Source organism: Protopterus annectens, chromosome 10.part0, assembly GCF_019279795.1.
Source record: "Protopterus annectens isolate FY-2018-M chromosome 10.part0, PAN1.0, whole genome shotgun sequence".
Lineage (NCBI taxonomy): Eukaryota > Metazoa > Chordata > Ceratodontiformes > Protopteridae > Protopterus > Protopterus annectens.
In genome coordinates, this window is record NC_056744.1 from 17681224 (window position 1) to 17706368 (window position 25145).

Below are 25145 nucleotides of genomic sequence, written 5' to 3' on the forward strand. Positions count from 1 at the left end.
GTGTGTGTGTGTGTGTGTGTGTGTGTGTGTGTGTGTGTGTGTGTGTGTGTGTGTGTGTGTGTGTGTGTGTGTGTGTGTGTGTGTGTGTGTGTGTGTGTGTATTTAATTTGAGCCTAATTCACCATGACAAGAATTCCTATCAGGTGCTTAAGGGAAAACTCAATGTCTTTCTATACAGGGGGGTTTGTTAGATCAGTGGCAATAACACCAGCATGGAATGCTAGAGGTCTTGGTCCTAAATAAGACCTTACACTTTCCATTCCATGAGACTAAAACTGCTGAGAGATGACGCAAACTTAAGCAGGGTTAGGTAAGAAATTAAGTAGTGGGTATGATGTAAAGTAGAGTACAGGATGTAAAAGCTGAGTTAAATCTTGTATAATTTTAGGTAGGTTGAAAGCTATCACTGTTAAAAGACAATGCAAAGCCTTATGTAAGACAAATTTGTGATCATAGGTTCATAGGTAGGTACTAGGCTATTGGCCCAAGGGCCTACATAAGCCTAGCCAGCAAGGTACCATAGCTTACGCCACCAAAGAAAGTTATATTCCTGTGCCACTGTCCAGCAGAGACACAGAAGTGATCCCCGGGGTGTATTTCCTATTTTCCATCCACTCATCAAGATTCTTCTTGAAGAGTGCTAATGAAGAACTTTGCTTGACATAGATGGGTAGCTTGTTCCAGAGTATAGGAAGTCTCTGAGACAGGAATCTATCCCTCCAGTGTGTCCTGTTTATTGTGGTGACAAGGTTTAGGTCCCTAGAGCATGTACCTTGGAGGGATTGGGATTTCTTTAGGTGTAGCATGTCCAACAGCTCTGGGTTTGACATAGCTTTATATGTTAGGCAGAGATCACCTAGGAGTAGGCGATATGCTATGGAGTAAAGCTGGAGTTTTTTGAGGCGGTCAGTGTAGGGCATTTGTTTGAGGCCAGTAATCCTCTTTGTGAGGTACTTCTGTGGCCTTTCCAGCTGCTGCAGATGTCTTGTGAGGTACATTCCAAAAGGGGCGTTGTACTCTATAATGGGTCTAATGAGTGACGAGTAGAGGGGAACAATGACTTCTTTTTTCATGGATAGAACCCTTTTATGATGAGGTGTGCCACGCAGAAGGACTTCCTGACTACTGTGGTGATGTGACTATCAAAGGAGAGACTACTGTCCACCTGGGTCCCAAGGTCTCTTATCACGCATTCGGTGTTAAGTAGATTGCTGCCTATGTGGTAGTTCATGGGTACAGAGTTTTTACCAAAGTGGATGACACTGCACTTTTTGAGCACTGAGCTTGAGGTCATGACACCAGGCATCTGTCTCAGTGAGGCCCTTCTGTAGGATGTCCACATCATTTGGGGACTTGACTATGGCTCCTAGTTTGCAGTCATCTGCAAACTTTGTTAGCCAGAGGCCTTCTGTGTTAGCCTGCACTTCAGAGAAGTAGATACCAAACAGGAGAGGTCCCAGGACGGAACCTTGTGGTACTCCACTTGTCACTGCTTTGAGGTCAGATTTGGAGTCTGCAACTTTTACAGTGTGGGTTCTGTCATTGAGCCAGTTGGCAACCCATCTTGTGACGTAGGGATTTATACCTAGTTTAGTGAGTTTAGCTATAATTCCAGAATGGAGGATGGTGTCGAAAGCCTTGGTGAGGTCAAGATAGGCTGTGTGAACCACCTTACCCTCATCCACGGCTTTGGTGACTGCCTCAAAGAAGTCAATCAGGTTCAGGAGGCATGATCTGCCTTTCACAAACCCAAACTGGGTGGGATCCAGAGTTTGGAGGTTACCAATGTCTTTGTTTATGATTTCCATGATGATACGTTCCATGGCCTTGCAGACCAGGCTCATCAGGCTAATAGGTCGATAGTTCCTGGGATCAGTGGTGGCTCCCCCTTTGTGGAGTGGGATAATTGTTGCTGTGTGCCATTCAGTGGGCACAAAGCCTGATATGAGGCTATTATTGAACATGGTGCTTAAGTGGGGAGCCAGTTCGTTCTGAAGTTCATGTAAAACGCAGCCTGGGATGTTGTCCAGTCCCATGGATGCTGTGTTTTTGGCTTTAGAGAGTGCAGCTTTTACCTGCATAGCTGTGATTACAGGGACTCTGCATTCTTCCTGTATAGATATGGGCCATTTAGGGGGTGAGAGGGGGGTAAAGTTAGCACTGAACCAATCTGCCAGGATGTTGGCAATATCAGTTGGTTCTGTAATTTTCGTGCCTTTGTGCTGTAACTCAGAGCAGATCTGGGTGTTGCCATCTAGATTCTTGACATAGCTATAGAATGCTTTGTGGTTGTCCTTAGATTTAGTGGTGATTTTGTTTTCGTAGCTAGCTTTGGAGGATCTTATAAGGGATCTCAGCTTCTTACTGAGGCTGACCAGGGAGCTCCTCCACTCATGTGATTTTACCCTCTTTTGCAACAGTTTCTTCCTTCTGTTGTACAGTTTGTTTATGGCAGGGGACCACCAGACTGGCTTCCTTACAGCTTACAGGCTTGTTTTAATTAGATCTAAAATAGGTCTCTGGCGGTCAAGTTAGGTGAGATATACTGTATACTTTATTGCATGGTAAATGTTACTCAGTAACTGTGCATTAAGGTGGATGGTGGACACCTTCCAAGCATGTCTGTATTAGTTTTCAGATGTCTATGTTGTGCTCTTCAGGAAGCATGTGTCATGGCTAAAAACATTCTGATGGCCAGCCAATCTTCTTGGTTAGCAACCGGGTAACTAAAAGTTGACACCACACAGGAGGTTAGCGAAGCTGGTAGAGTTCATTGCTCAAAGTTGTTTTGCAATCATTTATTTTCTTGTTGGCACCATATGTTATGAGATTGTTTGGATAAAGGTGGTATTACATTTAAGAGATAATTGTCTTGGTTTGTATGAGAGCTGGAGTCATTCAACTTTTCAGTACAACTAAATGGGGTATAGAAAGTCTCCAGATGTATATGGAGGGACTGAGGGAGGCTTGATAAGGCAATCATTAGCACTTTGTAGTAAAGTTAGGTGGAGTCACCTTTGTAGACACATAACTGAAGCCCAGTTTGACTTGTGGAAAAAGGTTGCTGGCTTAGTAAAATAAGATACTGATGATATGAACAAATGCCTATTTATAACTTACATTTCCTTAGTCTCCCTTCTTCACTCACTTCCTTACTTCTGTCAATTTCTATCTTCTGGCTTTCTTTCTAAATATACGAGAAGTCTCCATTTCTCTCACTTAGTATTGCAATTCCTGTTTGTATTATACTAACTTACCTTTAATTTTTCTATAAACTGTTTAAAATTTCTCAAACTATTAAATCATTGTCATTTAATTTGTATCTATTTTTAATCAGTGTTTTCATATTATGTCTAATTTGGTATAATTATTTATATTATACCCGATTTTTGTATTCTTTTTAAATCCTGTAAAATGCAGTGTTGATTTAATTAGCTTATTTGCTAATTAATTAGAATTAGAATTAGCAGCTCATTTTTGCTAATTAAGTAGAATTAGAATTAGCTGTCTGACATATATAATTAATAAGAATTAGCAAAAGTTGAAACTAATTAGGCTAATCAGATTTTTAATTAGCAACTTACGGCCAACTGTCTAAACTTGCAACTTGTCAATCCAAATGTTCAACTTGAAGACAATGTAGTCAATGTCAAATCATAAAAGTTAAACAGTATCTCTAAGCACATGTTTAGCTAAATAATCGATTGCACAGTAAAACATATTTAGAGCCATAAAATAGTAAAATATTCAAATAGTAATATTCCCCAATTGGTCTCTGTTGCACTTGGCAATGACAAGCAACTCCAGTAATGTAGCACTAAGTCTACTTCGCCTAGCTGAAGCAATGTAGCCAGCAGCACTGAAAACCCTTTCAACGTTTGCTGAAGTAGCAGGTATATAGTGGTGATATATAACTTGTATAAGGTTGGAAATGATTCTTGGAATGCAATGTCACTCCAGTAGACTAGCGGCTCCAAGCTGCTGCATGGTGATGACAAATATGATTCTAATTTTGATTCAGCGCTGTTTGTTGGTGTGCTCTAATTCGCCATCATGTAAAAAAAACAGAATGTCTGGCTGTGAAACTGATGGTTGTTGCTGTGGTATTGGTGCACATGCGACTTCTTCTGCAGATAGTCAATGTTTATATGATTGATTTAGTACTTGCATCTAAAGTCAATAATGCCCGTTGTGCTGTGTTGCTGTCACCTGAATCTGTTGTCCACCTCAATTTGAATTGCGGATCCACAGCTATGTCAGTCAGGCAATGTGCCTGGCGAAACAGATAATCACATTTGCTGCTCAACAATGCCAAGAGACCAGACTTGACTAATGTACAATGCTGTAGTTCAATCTTCTCTATGTGTTTCTTCAAGCCAACTATTGTCTTCAGAATCTGACTACTCATCACAACAACTGAGTTGCAGGCAAGCATTAGCTACTTCAAATGGACTCAAGGGCTGCTCTATTTCTAGTAGTACAGCAAAGTTATTTGGTGTGAGAGTAATTCCGGATGGCAGAATATCACAAACTCACTGAAGGGTTTCTTCATGTTGTGATTCGATCTTAATTGCCAAAATCATTGACAGTTTACTGGACCATCGTGTACTGTTACAGGATGGAATTCAGATTGATGCTTCTGCCTCCAACAACTCTGTAGCTCGGCATGACTTATGAAGAGCTGACATGAAACTATCACATTTGGCCAGGACATTGTTTATCTTTGGTGAGGCTTCAGCAAGTCCGGAGTGAAGTACCAACTGCAAAGTGTGTGCTATGCATGTGTAGCGCACAGGTACTGAACTGCTACCCTCTTCTTCAAGCTGTTCCCAATCAACTGGAACATGTTCCACCTCTTCTCCTGCTTCATCTTCATCACCTTCCTCCTCTTTATCTGTATCTATCACATCAACAGGCTTTAGGAATGCCTTCACTGTGCTTGCGGCATTATCTGTGACTATTCTAATAACTGTCGTGCAACTTGTGAGTTGTTTTATAACAGATTGATAAATTATGGAAATGTTTTCTAATGTATGTCAGCCTGTAAACCTCTTCATGCTCACCATCGGGTTTCCATCTTCAGTTTTGTACACGTGACAGGCTTACTCCAAAGTAGCCATGCATATGCCGACTGGACCATATATCAGCTTGGGCACAGCAATACTGAGAATCATTCGTCATCTTCTCAATTGTTTTTGTCACCTGTCTGCACTGATCATGAACTTTCATGGTAAACTTTGATCTGGTTGGAAGATGGTATGACAGTTGTACAACATTCATTAGAAAAATTAAATCCTTCTTTTTTGACCAGACTCAAATGAAGCATATCTAGCATGACAAATTTAATGACAGCATCATTGACTCTGTCACTCAAAATGCTTTGTGACGACAGATGAAAATATTTATTCAGAGAACAAATATCACCGAAGATCCTGCTGTTGGTTCTTCCTTTTCATGTTTCTTTTTGCCTCATAAGTGCTGTCTTTGCCAGGATTACACAGCTTTGAGTGACTTAAAAAATTAGAAGTCACCCTTGTTGTTTTCCAGTCATAGGTTGGTACTAGGCTATCGGCCCTACGGCTTATACAAGCCTAGCCATAACAATTCCCTGGCTATTTCTTCCCACAGTATTTACTTACCTGAACCCCTGTCTAGCAGGGCGGCTGACGTAATCCCCGGGGTGAATTTCCTATCTCCCATTCAATCATCAAGGTTCCTTTTGAAGAGGGCCAAAGAGGCGCTCTGCTTGACATGTATGGGCAGTCTATTCCAGAGTCTGGGGAGTCTCTGGGTCAGGAACCTATCCCTCCAGCATGTTTTGTTTATTGTGATGACAAGGGTTAGATCCTTGGAGCATGTGGCTCTGAGAGATTGGAATTTCTTTAAGTATAGCATGTCCAACAGGTCTGGGTTTGACATGCCTTATATGTTAAACAGAGTTCGTCTCTGTGTAGACGATAGGTGACAGAGTATAGCTGGAGTTTTTTTAGTTGGTCAGCCTAGGGCATCTGCTTTAGGCCTGTGATTCTTTTAGTGAGGTACTGGTAATTCTTTTCTTGCAGGCCTAACACGCTCCAGAAATTCACATTTTATTATCATTTATAACATTTAATTTAAAATCATTTAAAAAAGTTGCAACATTATTTGGTGTTTCTTGAAAAAGTCTGCCATGTTTACAATCAATCTAAACAGTAAACAGGAACCAGGAGACAGAAGTTACGAGCAGTGTAGGTAACTAGGTAAAGTGTGATTCAGGACTGAAACTGGAATGGGTTGCTGCTACGGTAAGATAGTAACTTAATACACTTTTAGATTATTACATTTCAGTCACTGCCTGGTAAATACATAACAGAAGCTTGTTATGCAATTTTATTTCTATTGCAAAATATATGTAATTAAGCTTCTCATTAAGACATTTTAATTAGAATTAGTTCAAAACACCTATTTAATTAGAATTAGAATTAGATGGTTATTTATTCTAATTAATTAGAATTAACACATTTTCTAATTAATTAGCTAATTAATTATAATTAGCTAATTCATTAGACAACACTGGTAAAATTATTGTTTTTAAAATGTTTTGCGATACTTTGGAGCTTTTCTCCTTATGCCACCACTAAAAATGGGTCTTACCCAGTCGGACATTCCCAGTAATCAAATGTCAATAAATAAGTAAATAAATAAGTTTGCGGACGACTGCAAACTGGGTGCTATAATAGAGTCTCCGGCCGACATGGAGATCCTCCAGAAGGGCCTAAATGAGACTGATGCATGGTGTCAAAGCCATGATTTCAAGCTAAATGCAAAAAAATGCATAGTAATCCCCTTTGGAAAAAACAGAGTACCCGCAAACTACAACATAGGAGGTAATCCCCTGAAATCTGAAGAAGAAATAAGGGATCTAGGGACCCAAGTAGATAGTCAGCTTTCCTTTGATAACCATGTTGCCAAAGTGGTTAGAAAATCCTTCTATGTGACCCATCTGATCACGAAAGGGTTCACATCAAGATCTAAGGATGTAATGGTGCCCCTCTACTCTTCCCTCATCAGACCCATTATTGAGTACAATGCACCAATTGGAATGTACCTGGCTAGACATCTCCAGCAGCTGGAGAGACCAGAGAGGTACCTAACCAAGAGGATTACTGGCCTCAAGCAGTTGCCCTATGCAGCAAGTATGAAAAAGCTAAGACTGTTCTCTGTTGCATACCGCTTTCTCAGAGGCGATCTCTGTCTAACGTACAGAGCTATGTCCAACCCAGAATTGTTGAACATGCTCCATCTTAGCAAAACCAAATCTACTCGAGCTACACGCTCTAGGGATATAAACCTCAACACAACAATGAATAGAACATGCTGGAGGGATAGATTCCCCTCGAAGAGACTTTCCTTACTATGGAACAGGGTCCCGATCTACATAAGACAAAGCCCCTCACTATCACTCTTCAAGAGGAACCTCGATGAGTGGATGGATAACAGACAGTTCACACCGGGGATCACACCAACAGCACTACTAGATAGGGGCCAAGGGTACTAGCTGCTAGTACAAGGGTCTAGGGAACTAATAAAGGGGCGGTGAATACTGCACAACATGGCTGAGCTAATATATGCCTTCGGGCAGATAGCCCAGTACCAACCTATGAACCTATGAACCTATAATAAAGATATCACACAGGCTGCTAAGAAGTGACCTTTGCCTTGTATATATAGAACCTCAACAGACCCTATAATGTCAGACATGTTACACATTCGCATGTCCAATCATAGAGTGAACACCCACTTGAGGGATCTCAATGTCTTTTGCAACATAAATAAAACATGTTGGGGGTATAGGCATATATCACAGAGAATACTGCTTCTGTGGAACCATATTCCACTCTACATAAAGCAAAGTACTTCTCTTAATTTGTTCAAGCATATTTTGAATGAATGGATGAGAACCACAAATTCATACCCAGATATTATAGTTAGGATGCTATTTCATCATATAAAAACTTATAGTTGAGAAATAGTTTACCTGTCTATCATTACATCCATCCATAACCCCTTTTTCCCATTTTATACAAGGGGTTGGGGGTGTCACTTCAACAGTTAAAATAATCTAGAGCTAAGGTTTACACCGCCGGGTGGCTAGCCCTGCCATGGCAATTCTTCCACACCACACTTATACACATACTCTCACCTATGGCCAATTTTGAGTGTCCAATCCACTTACTACATGTTTTGTTATGTGGAAGGAAACCGGAGCACCCAGAGGAAACCCACACAAATGCAGGGAGGACATGCAGACTCCGCACAGAAGGCACCCCAGCTAAGAATCAAACCAGGCAACCTTTTACTGTGAGGTGACCACACTATCCACTGTGCCACCCCATCTATTATTACATGAATACATGAATACTGACATTTATATTATATTGTATCCATTAATTAAAGAAAGGATACATTTGAGTTTTTATAACTGTTACACAAACTTTTGTATGTCCTTGCCATTTAAACCCACAGCCTCCTCTGGCAGACTGCTTTATGGGCACACTAACTACTTTGAAAAAAGTACTTTCTCACATTGCCCTTCTCATATTATTCTGAATATGTGCTCCTCTGCCTTTATGCAAATCTTTAAAAATACAAACCTCTGAACATTATTGATAAAGTGTTTGAAGGTTTTTATTATGACTATGTTTATTATGATTGCGAGTGTTTTCTACGGGCAGTGACTATTTTATGGAGAGCAGTATCATCAGTTTCTTCCTTACAGAGATTTCCTGCTGTGGGATTACCTGATATGGCAGCACTAAGTTGAAATGCAATCACTACAGTGTTTGTCAGGAGTACTCACTGAAGTCTAGACAGATCCTCTGTCTTCTCAATCTCTGTAGAAGGATTTTCATTAAGTAGTACCTGAAACAAAGGTGCAACAGGAAGGTAATTAACAACACATTTTGTATAGATCTGAAATAATCTAATACAGTCTTTCTTTGATATCATTACCTGAAATCAGAGTGAACATGAATATCAGGTACAACAAATGAACCTAAACAAAATCTGCTCCAAGTCCTAACAGAAGTCTGTAGTTTTTCACACTAGTAAAACTGCAGCCAAGTCAAGCCTCCAGTTTTATATTTCCTCAAAAAGACAAGTCTCTTCCTAGATTCACTTTCTACTGTGGATCCCAATATGATATGCAGATACTTGCAGTACAGCTCCTTCAAGGTTATTTAAAGTAGAAAAGCCTTATCTGTACAGTTTGAGGACAAGTCAAAACTAATAGGAGGACCACCATTCAAAAATCAGACATGTACCCACAAATCAAAACCTAAAATAATTATTCTTAAGAAAGATACCAGACCATAGTTAATTCTGGGATACTGCCTTTATATTAAACAGTTTTAAAAATGTGTATACGTCTATGTGTAAACTGTCTTGGCAAAAAAATATTCTGTAAGCATGTTATATTTAGTATTCAGTGCATGTTTTTGTAAATTTACTTCTGGCTGATGTAGAAAGAATCATCAAAACAGATTAAATTACTGATTAACAAGTAAAATATAAAATAAAATTATATATTACTACTGTACACTATCTGAAACCACTGCTGATCTGAACAGAATGAATTGCCTCTAGTTTATGACTGACGCATCAACAATAAAATTAACTATTTTATTTAATAACAAAAACTGTATACTTCAAAAAGGAAATTGGTGGACATACACTACCTGGTATAAAGTGTGTGATGGTGAGCTGTAACATATCAGGGATGCACTAATCATCTCTTATAAGTGAATTTACTAAATATGCAAAAGTCTGCCTTATGGCATTAAAATACAAAAGGAGAACATTATTAATCTTTATGCTCCAGACACTAATGTAAAATAACATAAAATCTTTTTTTATCAGAAAAAAATGTTTACTGGACAAGCTCATCCAGACCCTGCCACAAGTTGCACAACTTGCAGGTCGATTCAGGTTAATTATCTGTGAACTCAGTTAGGAGCTAGGAACTAAACTTTCTATTTAGGGGGTAAAATTAAACATTTCACATTTTACTGGAAAAGCTCACCCAGACTCTGTCACAACTTACTATGAGGGAAACATTAGTTTGCTTTTGCTTTCTTATATTTTATATTACTTTATTGCCTTCTACTTTGTATATTGTGATTTGTTTTATTTACATTGAGTTTTACTTGTATTCTGTTTTTAATTGCATATTAAAACTAGGAAAGAAACCACAGCTGTGTCTCTTGTGAGTTGCACAGAATTTTTTTTACTGTCCCACACTGGTGTTGTTGTGTTCTTAAACTCAACTGTCTTTCTAGTTGCCTGCCTCTTATGTTAATTTGACCACATATCTCCTTCCCTCTCCTCTTTCATTGGCTGTTGTGAGTAAGCACAAAATTATAATTTTGTGAAATCAATCCCCTTCAACTGTTTAAATTTATTGGCCATCTCACTGTATTCCATAGAACCAGAATTCAAAGTGCCCACCCCCTTTCAATTTATCTTGCTCTTTTAAAATTAGTGGCTCTCCATTTAGACAGCTAAAGCTTAAGTTACCACCTTAGTGTAGTGTACACTGCAATGCTTAGGATATTAACCCATGTTTTTTTTTCCATCTTACCCTTAAATTCTGCAATATCTATTGCAAGACCACCAATTATTGGAGAGCCCACATTCTGCCACTCAGTAGTCATCTTGGGATTAGTGCTCCTGTTTTTCTCTTGGTGATAGAAGGAGCAAAAGGACATTATTTACAGGAGATTGCTAATCACTGGAAAGACTAGTAACTGCTTCATATAGTGACAGCTTGAAATTTGTACTTGTATAATGCTCCTGGTGAGAAAAGGAGCAGAGTGCATGGATTCCTGACTGATTCTCTTTGAGAAGTGAGTGTCTGTACTTGAACCTTGAAAAGGCTACAAGAAGCCTACAGACCCTTACATCATCTGGGACAAGACTGTGGATCACCAAACAGGTAGTTGCCTGCTTCTTGTCTTGGAATTGGTGCTTATATTTTACTTCTGGTGAGAGAAGAAGCAAAGGAGCATTGTATCCCAGCAGAGTGAAGCTGTGGTGAGACCAACACTAATAGTAGTCAGGCAGTAGCCATTCAGGTGACGCCTCTTTTCATCATTCTTGACAAGCTAATTCTTTGTTTTCTTTGTTTCTAACTTTAGAATATCTGCCTAAATACTTCAGCCTTAAATTTTCAGGCTCTACTTATTAGTTTCCCCTCAAGTGTTTGGCAGTGCACTGTATGGATGCAGACACCATGAGTGACATTTTTCCTGTAAAAGCATGATTGAAATTTCACCAATATCTAGTTGCACACAGTGGGTCTATATTAAAACACAGAATAGTCTAAATGTCGACCGGCCTAAAGGCCATAAATGCTGGACCTCAAACATGCTATTGTGGGGGGCTGCACACCCCACACACCCCCGCTAATTATATATTATACCAACTCCGAGGTCACACTACAGTGAGGAAGAAGCAAATATTCTGATCTTCACTATACCGCGATCTCACTATAACAGTTCGCTGAATGGCATTTTCACTGTAAAATGCTGTTCGATTAACTGACTCTTCAATCATGTAATATAGACCCGCGCACAGGACAACTAGTTTGCAGTGACAAGCACTGTCCCCAGAGTTGAAACCAGATACTCCTGACATTGCTTTATATTCTCACTCCAACTATCTAATTAATAAAAAAGGGTCTGTTGCCATGGACATAAACTTTCTCACTATTTCCATTAGCAGCTTGGTGGATATGAGCATCCTGATGCAATGGAAAAATTCCCTCATGTTTAGACAAACTGATATGTGAGAAATGTATTTGCACAATGTCACTGGAGGAAAATCTCTCACATAAAAGCACTCCTAATGTCAATAAGGCATTCATCAGACCTATCACTGAGTATAATGCCTCCTTTGGTATGTAACTAACCAAGCATATCCAACAAATGGAATGTCCACAGAGGTTTCTCATTAAAAGAATAAAGGGTGTAAGTAAAATGCCCTATGCAGACTGCCTCAATGCCCTAACCCTGTATTCTGTCTCCTACAGGCTGCTGATGTGAGATCTATGCCTGGCATACAGGGCATTGTCAGACCCCACTCTGATGGACCTTCTGCATATCTACAAAACAAACAGCACCAGAATTACTTACTTAAACCTTGCCTGTGATATACATAGAACCTGCTAGTGAGACAGGTATGTATCCCAGAGAATAACCCATCTTTGAAAGAGGGTACCCATCCATCTGAAGCAGAGCTCCTCCCTACCCCAATTCAAGTGTAAATAGGACAGTTGGATGGGAAACTGAAAATTCATCTCTGGCTTGGCACCTATGTCTCTAATGGACACAGGCAGCCTGTAAATGGTTCATCTCCCAGGTCCCTGCTTGTAATTGTTTCATCTACCAAGTCCTTGCTTACACTTATCAAGTGTACCAGAACTTGTCAGAGATTTGGAATGCATGGCTAGGCTTAAAAAGGTCATTGTGATCATTAGCCTAGTAAACACCTACAAACATATGAACCTATGAACTTTAAACCTGACATTATTAAGCACAAAAATAAATTTAGCTGAAATGTCGGTAGTTGTAACACTGAGTGCTGACAGACAGAAAAAAAAATCAAAAATCCAGAAGAACGAATCTCAGACATCACACTTTTCCTTTAAACTTCTTTTATATAAGGGTGCAATCCCCCCTGTAACTCTGATGTGATGGTCCAAGCCCCCTATACACCCCTAAACTTATGTATGCCAACTCTGAGATCACAATACCTTAGAAAAAAAGGGAATGTTCCAGGAAATGGCAATCTTGCACTTAGTATATGTAAGTCTGTTTTTTTCAGCCATTCAGTCTCTGTGTTTCAGGATTCACTCCATTTGGGTCCAACATTTCATATGGTTCCAAGAGAAATCAATAAAATATATTATTGTGAACCTTGGCTTTCTTCTGTTTTCATGTATTTAAACTTATTGGAAACACTCATCATCCAACCCAGTACCATATTCATGGGCAAGTTTAATTACCCACTATTAACTGGGAATCCTATATGCCACCAAACATACAGGCACAGAGATTCCAGGATTTTGTAAGCACAAACTCTCTGGACCAGATTGCCAATACACCAGCCAGAGTAGGCCTCACTAATATGAGAGAGGGTTGCACACCACCTAATGTAATTTCTTCTCTGGTAAGGTAAGACCACAAAATGGACTCCTTTAAAGTAAAAATAATACCTTGGCCCCCAGCTAACCCTGGAATATTCAAGAACTACTTTAAGGCTGACTTCCTGCTATTAAGTGATAACCTGGCAAAATTTCAAGCCCCCATAAACCCTGAGAAAACTGCTGACTGTGCAAAACTGTTCACAGAAATCCTTTACAATCATGTTAATAGTTGCATAGAGGCAGCTGTACCCACCAGGAAGAAGTACAGAACTAACTCAAAAAACAAGCCACCCTGGTTTAATCACAAAATCAATAGGCTGTATAACAGAAGGAAGAAAATCTTGGCAAAGTAGGAGGTGCAGCACCCAGCAGGATAAAAGTGCTCTCATCAAACTAAGCTAATAACTCAGAGGACAAATAAAGTCTGCCAAAGTCAAATTTAAGCTAAAGTTGGCCTCACAGGCCAAGGACAACCACAAGGCATTCTTTATCTATATCCGCAACCTCAAAGGCAATATACAATTGTGTGCAGAGCTCATTGTAAATGGATCCACCTATACTGAGCCAGAAGATATAGCAAACCTACTGGCTGACAAATTCAGCTCCAACTTTTCAACTTTAACTCTCTCTCTCCTCAACCTTCCGTCAGGAAATACCATCAATTAAAACTCCCCCTGCTATCATTACGGAACAGGTCCTTAATGCTCTATCTAAGGTCAAGAACACTGCATCAGTGGGCCCAGATAATACCCCAGGATGCCTTCTAAATAGCATGAAACATGATCTACCAGGACCTCTGGAATTGCTATTTAACTGTAGCCTCCAAACAGGCTTCATACTTCATGAATGGAGAATGGCAACAGTCATCCCTCTGCACAAATGTGGCCATCTACGGACACTGGAAATTACAGACCCATAAGTCTCACTAGTCTTATATGTAAAGCCATGCAAAGAATTATCATGGAAATGATCAGTAATGCTATAGTAAACCTCCAGACACTGGACCCAACCCAGTTTGCCTTCAACAAGGGCAGCGCATGCCTACTCACCCTGGAGGACTTCTTTGAAAAGGTCACCAAAGCAATGAATGAGGGCAAAATGGTTTACACTGCCTACCTTGACCTGGCCAAAGCATTTGACACAATACCCTATTCAGGCATTGTGATAAACTCAAGAGGTTAGATACAAACCTGTGTGCCACCCGGTGGATAGCCAACTGGCATACAGACAGGACCCAGGAATTTAGAATTGAGTGACAAGTCTAGTCTCTCAGGGATCAGTCCTTGGACCGCTCCTTTTAAGCATTTACTTCTCTGAGGTCAAGGCCAGTATCAGGCCAATGTTAATGGTCTCTGGCTGACTAAATTTGCAGATGACTACAAATTAGGAGCTGTCATTGAATCCCACACTGACACAAACGTTCTCTAGGAAGGGCTGACACAGACAAACAACTGGTGTCAGAGTCATGGACTAAAACTAAAAGGCAAGAAATGCAAAATAGTATCCTTCAGGAAGTCAACCATCCCAGTAACTATCATATTGACAACACACCCCTTAGAGCTGACCCATTCATTAAGGACTTAGGGACACACATAGACAGTAACCTAGCCTTTGACCATCATGTGTCTACAGTAGTGAGGAAATCATTCTATGTTGAGCAACTTGTAAACAAAGGTATGGCATCTAGTCCAAGAAAGTCATTGTTCCACTGTATTTGGCATTCATCAGACCTATCACTGAGTATAATGCCTCCTTTTGTATGCACCTAACCAAGCATATCCAACAAATGGAATGTCCACAGAGGTTTCTCACTAAAAGAATAAAGGGTGTAAGTAAAATGCCCTATGCAGACTACGTCAATGCCCTAACCTTGTATTCTGTCTCCTACAGGCTGCTGATATGAGATTTATGCCTGGCATACAGGGCATTGTCAGACCCCAGTTTGATGGACCTCCTGCATATCCACAAGCCAAACAGCACCAGAATTACTTACTTAAACCTTGCCTGTGATATACATAGAGCCTTCTGATGAGACAGATATGTATCCCAGAGAATAACCCATCTTTGAAAGAGGGTCCCCATCCATCTGAAGCAGAGCTCCTCCCCACCCCAATTCAAGTGTAACTAGGACAATTGGATGGGAAACAGAAAATTCATCTCTGGCTTGGCACCTATGTCTCTAATGGACACAGGCAGCCTATAAATGGTTCATCTCCCAGGTCCCTGCTTGTAAATGTTTCATCTCCCAAGCCCCTGCTTACACTTATCACGGGTACCAGAACTTGTCAGAGATTTGGAATGCATGGGTAGGCTTAAAAAGGCCTTTGTGATCATTAGCCTAGTAAACACCTACAAACATATGAACCTATGAACTTTTAAACCTGACATTATGCAGCGCAAAAATAAATTTAGCTGAAATGTTGGCAGTTGTAACACTGAGTGCTGACAGACAGAAAAAAAAAATCAAAAATCCAGAAGAACGAATCTCAGACATCAAACTTTTCCTTTAAACTTCTTTTATATAAGGGTGCAATCCCCCCTGTAACTCTGATGTGATAGTCCAAGCCCCCTATACACCCCTAAACTTATGTATGCCAACTCTGAGATCACAATACCTTAGAAAAAAAGGGAATGTTCCAGGAAATGGCAGTCTTGCACTTAGTATATGTAAGTCTGTTTTTTCAGCCATTCAGTCTCTGTGTTTCAGGATTCACTCCATTTGGGTCCAACATTTCATATGGTACCAGGAGAAATCAATAAAAGATATTATTGTGAACCTTGGCTTTCTTCTGTTTTCATGTATTTAAACTTATTGGAAACACTCATCATCCAACCCAGTACCATATTCATGGGCGAGTTTAATTACCCACTATTAACTGGGAATCCTATATGCCACCAAACATACAGGCACAGAGATTCCAGGATTTTGTAAGCACAAACTCTCTGGACCAGATTGCCAATACACCAGCCAGGGTAGTCCTCACTAATATGAGAGAGGGTTGCACACCACCTAATGTAATTTCTTCCCTGGTGAGGTAAGACCACAAAATGGTCTCCTTTAAAGTAAAAATAATACCTTGGCCCCCAGCTAACCCTGGAATATTCAATAACTACTTTAAGGCTGACTTCCTGCTATTAAGTGATAACCTGGCAAAATTTCAAGCCCCCATAAACCCTGAGAAAACTGCTGACTGCAAAACTGTTCACAGAAATCCTTTACAATCATGTTAATAGTTGCATAGAGGCAGCTGTACCCACCAGGAAGAAGTACAGAACTAACTCAAAAAACAAGCCACCCTGGTTTAATCACAAAATCAATAGGCTGTATAACAGAAGGAAGAAAATCTTGGCAAAGTAGGAGGTGCAGCACCCAGCAGGATAAAAGTGCTCTCATCAAACTAAACTTATAACTCAGAGGACAAATAAAGTCTGCCAAAGTCAAATTTAATCTAAAGTTGGCCTCACAGGCCAAGGACAACCACAAGGCATTCTTTATCTATATCCGCAACCTCAAAGGCAATATACAATTGTGTGCAGAGCTCATTGTAAATGGATCCACCTATACTGAGCCAGAAGATATAGCAAACCTACTGGCTGACAAATTCAGCTCCAACTTTCCAACTTTAACTCTCTCTCCCCTCAACCTTCACTCAGGAAATACCATCAAATAAAACTCCCCCTGCTATCATTACGGAACAGGTCCTTAATGCTCTATCTAAGGTCAAGAACACTGCATCAGTGGGCCCAGATAATACCCCAGGATGCCTTCTAAATAGCATGAAACATGATCTACCAGGACCTCTGGAATTGCTATTTAACTGTAGCCTCCAAACAGGCTTCATACTTCATGAATGGAGAATGGCAACAGTCATCCCTCTGCACAAATGTGGGCCATCTATGGACACTGGAAATTACAGACCCATAAGACTAACCAGTCTTATATGTAAAGCCATGTAAAGAATTATCATGGAAATGATCAGTAATGATATAGTAAACCTCCAGACACTGGACCCAACCCAGTTTGCCTTCAACAAGGGCAGTGCATGCCTACTCACCCTGGTGAACTTCTTTGAAAAGGTCACCAAAGCAATGGATGAGGGCAAAATGGTTTACACTGCCTACCTTGACCTGGCCAAAGCATTTGATACAATACCCTATTCAGGCATTGTGATAAACTCAAGAGGTTAGATACAAACCTGTGTGCCACCCGGTGGATAGCCAACTGGCACACAGACAGGACCCAGGAATTTAGAATTGAGTGACAAGTCTAGTCTCTCAGGGATCAGTCCTTGGACCGCTCCTTTTTGGCATTTACTTCTCTGAGGTCAAGGCCAGTGTCAGGCCAATGTTAATGGTCTCTGGCTGACTAAATTTGCAGATGACTACAAATTAGGAGCTGTCATTGAATCCCACACTGACACAAATGTTCTCTAGGAAGGGCTGACACAGACAAACAACTGGTGTCAGACTCATGGACTAAAACTAAATGGCAAGAAATGCAAAATAGTATCCTTCAGGAAGTCAACCATCCCAGTAACTATCATATTGACAACACACCCCTTAGAGCTGACCCATTCATTAAGGACTTAGGGACACACATAGACAGTAACCTAGCCTTTGACCATCATGTGTCTACAGTACTGAGGAAATCATTCTATGTTGAGCAACTTGTAAACAAAGGTATGGCATCTAGTCCAAGGAAGTCATTGTTCCACTGTATTTGGCATTCATCAGACCTATCACTGAGTATAATGCCTCCTTTTGTATGCACCTAACCAAGCATATCCAACAAATGGAATGTCCACAGAGGTTTCTCACTAAAAGAATAAAGGGTGTAAGTAAAATGCCCTATGCAGACTGCGTCAATGCCCTAACCTTGTATTCTGTCTCATACAGGCTGCTGATATGAGATTTATGCCTGGCATACAGGGCATTGTCAGACCCCACACTGATTGTCCTCCTGCATATCCACAAACCAAACAGCACCAGAATTACTTACTTAAACCTTGCCTGTGATATACATAGAGCCTTCTGATGAGACAGATATGTATCCCAGAGAATAACCCATCTTTGAAAGAGGGTCCCCATCCATCTGAAGCAGAGCTCCTCCCTACCCCAATTCAAGTGTAACTGGGACAATTAGATGGGAAACAGAAAATTCATCTCTGGCTTGGCACCTATGTCTCTAATGGACACAGGCAGCCTATAAATGGTTCATCTCCCAGGTCCCTGCTTGTAATTGTTTCATCTACCAAGTCCTTGCTTACACTTATCACGGGTACCAGAACTTGTCAGAGATTTGGAATGCATGGGTAGGCTTAAAAAGGCCTTTGTGATCATTAGCCTAGTAAACACCTACAAACATATGAACCTATGAACTTTTAAACCTGACATTATGCAGCGCAAAAATAAATTTAGCTGAAATGTTGGCAGTTGTAACACTGTGCTGACAGACAGAAAAAATAATCAAAAATCCAGAAGAACGAATCTCAGACATCAAACTTTTCCTTTAAACTTTTTTTATACAATGGTGCAATCCCCCCTGTAACCCTGATGTGATGGGCCAAGCCCCCTATACACCCCCAAACTTATATATGCCAACTCTGAGATCACAATACCTTAGAAAAAAGGGAATGTTCCTGGAAATGGCAATCTTGCACTTAGTATATGTAAGTCTGGTTTTTTCAGCCATTCGGTCTCTGTGTTTCAGGATTCACTCTATTTTATTCCAATATTTCACATGGTACCAAGAGAAATTAATAAAAGATCTTATTGTGAACCTTGGCTTTCTTCTGTTTTTACCACTGCTACAAGGTAAACATGTAATTTAGGAGGGCAAATCATGTAAGATACTGTATATATATACTGGGCAAGTTTAAAAGCCAGAATTTAATCAAAACATATTACAAAATTATAATATGGTAGAACTGATATATGTAAATCAGAGATCACTGATTGTTAAAATATAGGCATTATCAAGCTTGTGATATGCAAGAATTCCAGTATGCAACATGTTAAAAATTTTACTAGACTGTAAGAAATTTGACAGTAAAACAAAACATGCTCAAAGCTTTATTGCCTAAATACTCATCTGTAGCATTTTTACTAATAGCAGGAGTGCGGACACTGGATTCAAAACTTAAAAATAGATAACTTGTCCAAATAGACTGTAAGGTCTACACCAGTTAAAAATTTAGTGCAGACAAGGCAGGGCAGGGCAAAAGAACTACCACTTCCTAAAGGTATGATGTAAGGCAGGATCCATTGCCACACCAGGCTTCTATAAACGGCAAAGGCAAATTATGGTCTGCAGCAGACTCCTTATCTCGTCTACTAATGTTTTTTATAAAAAAAAAAAAAAACACCTTGAACCTTTTAAAGTAGAATGTGACAATGCTATTGAAAGTGAATAATTTATCCTTTTGGTTTTCAGTCAATGTGTGTGTGTGTGTGTGTGTGTGTGTGGGTGTGTGTGTATTAGCAGCATATAAGTATAGCAATTATAGCTATAAAATGTCCTTAAAAACAGATGGGACTTGGTGAACTTTCAGTGAATGTAGCTACAAGGATTTTCTTGCTACACTTTAATTAGAAGAAAGGTAGCAAGCCTGCTACAGTTAAAATAAAAGGGGTAAAGAATACAAGATAATGTTTAGTGGGAAGTGATAATAGTTTCTCCCCTAGCAGTTTGTTTATGACTGTTGACAATATAACTGAATAGTACTTACAAAAATGTAGAAAACAAAGGGAAGAAATGCTAGCTCATCTCTTAATTCACTGCAAGTCTGATATATCATGGTGTATTCAAAGGTTTAGTCCAAACTCAGAAAATAATCTCCACTAGACCAAATGTGCACAGAAATTATGGTATTTGGTGATTATAGCCAATCATTTATTAATTAATGCTCTTTTGACTGGGTTGGTCCCACTAGGTCAGTGGCCTCTTTTCAGTGGATAATTAAAGTATAATTCATACTGACCAAGGGAAATTTTGCCAAGGCACTGGGACATTTCCGTATTCTTTTTCAATAAATGTTATGTGGTCTTTTACAGCCACCTGAGATACCACTAACTCAGGTAGATAGGGCCTTGGCTTAAAGACTCATCTGAAAAATGGTACAGTCAGGAGTGCAGCAATCCCCAACGCCCCCCCCACCACCACCACCATGAGACTGTAGTGTCAGTACTTAAAAATGAATCCAAGTACCTATGGTGGGAAGAGAACACAGAGCCTTCTGATTTTCCAGCACCAAAGGCACATGTACGATCTGTTGAGGTACTGACATTTGTTGCTATACTACATAAGTTTGCTTGTAGGGAATCAGTTATTCTAAAACCAAGTTCCTGCTTTGTACTTTATTAATTAAGGTAAACCAACAAAGTGATTATTTTGCATTTATTTTATTTCCAGCAATTTGTAATTGGTTGCAAAATTAAATAAAAATAAATACATTAAATGAAAATGGTTGTGGAAGACATTACTTATAATGGACAAATCTGCTTATGCCAAACATATACGTTATAAGAGGATATTACTATACTAGGGAATATGGTATTTCTGCTGGAGTTGCTGAGTCATGTCAGCAGAAATTTCAGAGATTGGTGTGTGTAACCCTACACTACCCTTTTTAGTCTGTGCTGTAAACAGGAAACAGTGAGGTGGATGCCAGGTCTGGGGAGAGGAGTACTACTGCTGAGCCTGAGCGGAGGATATGTGTGCTGTCGGGATTCCTATTACAAGAACGAAAGTTCACTACTTCAAACTTGTAATAGGAAGCCTCACTTCTGAGAAAGTTCACTTTAACAGAAGTGAACTTTTGCGTAAGTGCACTTCACCAAAAACACCACAGCACAGTAGAGGACATAAAAAACAAGCTATGTCCTCCACTATGGTGCGATAGTCACGGACCTTAGGGTTAGGGCACGGGTTAGGGTAAGGGGATAGTTAGTAAAGCTATCCCCTTACCCTAACCCATGCCCTAACCTTAAGTTTCATGACTATTGCACCATAGTGGAGGACATTGCTATGTCCTTCACTGCACTGCAGTCGTCACGGACCTTAGGGTTAGGGCACGGGTCTTGGTAAGGGGATAGCCCTATGGGCTATCCCCTTACTATGACCTGTGCCCTAACCCTAAGGTCCGTGAGTACTGCACGGAAGTTCAGTACAACACCCGTTCGGTGTACTGAACTTCGCGTAAGTGCACTTTCGATTAAGTGCACTTTTGCTGCAGTGAGCATTCTACGCACTATTTCAAATTAGTGAAAATTCGATCTAGTGTATGGAACCCGTGCTGTCGGCATAAGTGGCCGCATCTGGGTTGAAGAAACACCGATCAGATCTGGCTGACTCCTTTGAGACTCAGAACCTGAACTAGATTCTTTGTATGGACTGTTCATTGAGATTTCTAGCCAGGATGAGAAAAATCAAACTTTGAGACACTGGCAGAGCACTATAAATAGGTCACTAGTTTTTATGCAAATCAGTTTCTAAAAAATGTATACAAGGCAAAAAACAGATATAATGTTTGCACATTAATAAACTGTAATGGAAGAAAGTATACAGTTAGTGTAGTGGAAAAGTCAATTAATTAAAGCTCCTAAAATGCATGTAGATTTTTTATATGTAACAGTGTTTCTTTTTTACTACAAAAATATGGCATTACCCGTTCAAGAAAGAGTCGGTACCAGAAGACACTGCAAGTATTCAGCTGTGGGCAGTTGAGTGCATACCTCTCAACTGTCCAGATTTTCACAGAGTGTCCAGATTTTTGCCTCATATTTTTGGTCTGTTCCTCATAAAACTTGTGGTTTTCTGGCAAATCACAGATGACTGAAGCCACTAAATAATGGAATACATTTGAATTTCAGATTTTTATATCTTTCAGAAAATATATCATAACACAAATCATGTAATTTTAGCAACTTTCTACGTTTTTAACAGCAATATTTAAAATGTGTCCCTATTTTTGGGCATTTGCCTCCCCATTATTTTAGGCTATGTTCAGATTTCTTGCATAATATGATCCACACTAGTAACCTTCTGTATTTTGTAGTACCACCTCACATGGTGCCCAACCAGGATATTTTTGATGGAAGACAACCAAAAACTCCTTCACAGGTTACAAAACCATGCCACACCACAGCAAATGGTCTAAAAATCATCAGAATAGTCACCATTACTGGAAATCTGCAATATTACTTTGCAATGTGTTTGTTTTACCAAATGTACAAGTATTATTGTTTAAAATATTGATTAAAAGTTTAACCCACCAGAGTCATTTAACTTCTTGAAACATTTTGTTGGCCAGCCTGGAAAGAGATTTGTATGATTTCATATAGCATTGAAATTAGATAAGGAATCACAAGAAATCCAGGCACATTGCTTTTTTACTGAATGGGTAGAGCAGTCATGGACACTTACAGATTCTCTGCATTTACAGAGTGCCAGAGTATTACATATGAGCCAATAATTTGTAAGCTCAATGAACATTCTGTGCCAAAAAAGAAATTAAGTATGCAAGAGGGCATGTTTTCACAGATGTGTACAATCAAAGGGTGAGTATGTAGAAACATTTATGAGACTGTCATATGAACAGGCAGAAATTTGTTGTTTTAATGGTACCAAAGATGAGGAAATAAGAAAGAGAACTGGGATTGAGCTGGCTGATTTAGAAGTGTCACAAACGTTACAGTCTGAACGTAATCTAACCTTAGAAAAGGCAATATAAATAGCCAGAAAGGCTGTTAGTGATGACGCAAAATGCTAACTTATGCATGATAAATAATGCATGTGAAGTAAAACACAACTTCCATAAAAGGAGTAATGTTAATCAGACTGAGTGAATGTCTGAGACTGAGAGTGAGCCTAGCAAATGCAAGAGGTGTGACCGTTACCCTAACAAGTCAGAGCTGTGTGTCACATGTGGTAGAAGTGTAATAGATGCAAGTTAAAAAGATTGCTACTGAAAATGATGAAGCTGAAAATAATGTAAAGAAGGCATTTCTCTTGTTTTCATTTAATACTGTAGCAGATTATGAAGCTAACTGTCAAGTGAACATTCTAGTTCATGAAACGGTTGTGTTTTACGACAGATAATATTACTATGATACCATGTGCTACATACAGAAATGTCCGGAAGCAGTAGCAGTTGCATAAAACAGGTAGTGAACTTCTTTGCCTAGCTGCGATGCTCAACTGTATTAGCCATGTCTGAGGGGAAGGGCTACAAGTCTGAGTTTTAGTTTTATGTGCCGAATGGCACATACATAAATAATCTGCCCAGCAGAGCTGAGACATGCAAAATGAGCTTAATAGCAAGAATAAATAAAGTCAACACAGATATGTTTGGCGAAGTTGGCCTGCTTGATTGTGAACCAGTAAAAATCAAACTAAAACCAAATGTTGTTCCATGCTGTTCCATATACCTAAAACTTATTGAGAAGGGTGCCATTTCTTCTATATTGTACAAAGAAGAAGCAGAATTGAAATTAATGCAAAACCTTTGCATTATAGAAAGTGTTCTGCATTGACTGAGTGGTACCAATAATTAAAAGAATGGAAAAGTGGAATCTGTGTTCATTTAAAAAAAATCAATGATACTATAGTGCATGAAAGGTTTATATTGCCTAGATTAGAAGACATAGCATCTGTGTGAGTAAATGCAAAAGTGTTTTCTGCATAGATGTTGCTGGTAGTTTCTGGCAAATATCATTAGACCCAGAAAGCTAAAAGCTAACAACTTTCATTACACCTATGGAAAGATTCTGTTTCAAAACAATGCCTTTTGATATAACCTAAGCACTTAAGAGTCTCCAATGTAAAATGGCTGATTTTCTTATGTGTTTAGATGGTGGTGAGGTTATAGATAGCATCCTGGTGTGTGCTCTGGATAAGCACATTTATGATTCTAGATCTGAAGCAGTGAATCCAGTGCAAGCAATCACAGATTTGGGTAAGCTTAATCACTTAATCAAGACAACTTCCCTTTAATAAAGCAGAGTTGCATCTGAAGTGGGGAGGCCGCAGTGATGCAGCAGTTAAGCACTGTTGCCTCACAGCAAGAGGCTCTCTGGTTTAATTCTCAGCTGGGGTGCCTTCTGTGCGGAGTCTGTATGTCCTCCCTGTAGTTACATGGGATTCTTCCTGGTGCTCCAGTTTCCGCCCACATTCCAAAGACATGCAGTAGCTGGATCGGATAGTCTAAATTGACCATAGCTGAGAGTATGTGTGCAAGTGAGTGGTATGAATGAACTACCAGGGCAGGGCTAGCCATCTGGTGGTGTAAACCTTAGGTTGAGATGATTGTCACTGATGAAGTGACACCCAGAACATATGTGCAAAATGGGAAAAGGGGTTAAGGATGGATGGATGGAAAGCAGAGTTGCACCATATATGCACTAGTGTTATCAAACCAGATGCAGGCAAAGTTCAACAAATAGCCGTGTTTCAGGATCCATTCTATGTAGCTGAAGTGAAATGAAAGGCATGATCAAGTACTGGACTAAGCTTATAAAGAACATTTCGACTAATGTCCATATTTTAACAAAGTTGTTAAAGAAAAATGTGCCATGGCCTTGGGGACAAGCTCAAGCCCAGAAATTCTACAAAATAAAAGAATAGCACCAGTGCCGACATAGTATTATGTCATTAAACAGACAACTGGGAGTGCAGATGATAGCATCTTTGGCCTAGGAACAGTGTTACTCCAGCAAAATGAACAAGTGCTACATTATATATTGTTCCAGAATATTAACAGATACAGAATAGAAATACTCTCACATGTATGAAAAAATCCTCTGTTGGTGAGTGGGCATGTGAAAAGCTTTCCAGTTACCCATTATTCCTCAAGAGTTTCCAGCTCCAGACAGACCATAAACCTCTAGTTGCATTCATCAAATCATATGATTTTTGGGATATGCCATCAAGGAGCCAGAGACTTTTAAGGCATTTAAGAATGTT

General features: G+C 39.6%; 1 protein-coding gene across 1 annotated transcript in view; it reads right to left on the minus strand.

Moving 5' to 3' along the window:
• Positions 1 to 8962: 8962 nt before the first annotated feature.
• The window catches only part of LOC122812898, a 121868-nt gene continuing 105685 nt past the window's right edge, over positions 8963 to 25145 (minus strand). Inside the window, exon 4 of the mRNA XM_044084935.1 lies at positions 8963 to 8991. Within this exon, the coding sequence (XP_043940870.1) occupies positions 8963 to 8991 (29 nt within the window). The remainder of the gene's footprint in view (positions 8992 to 25145) is intronic.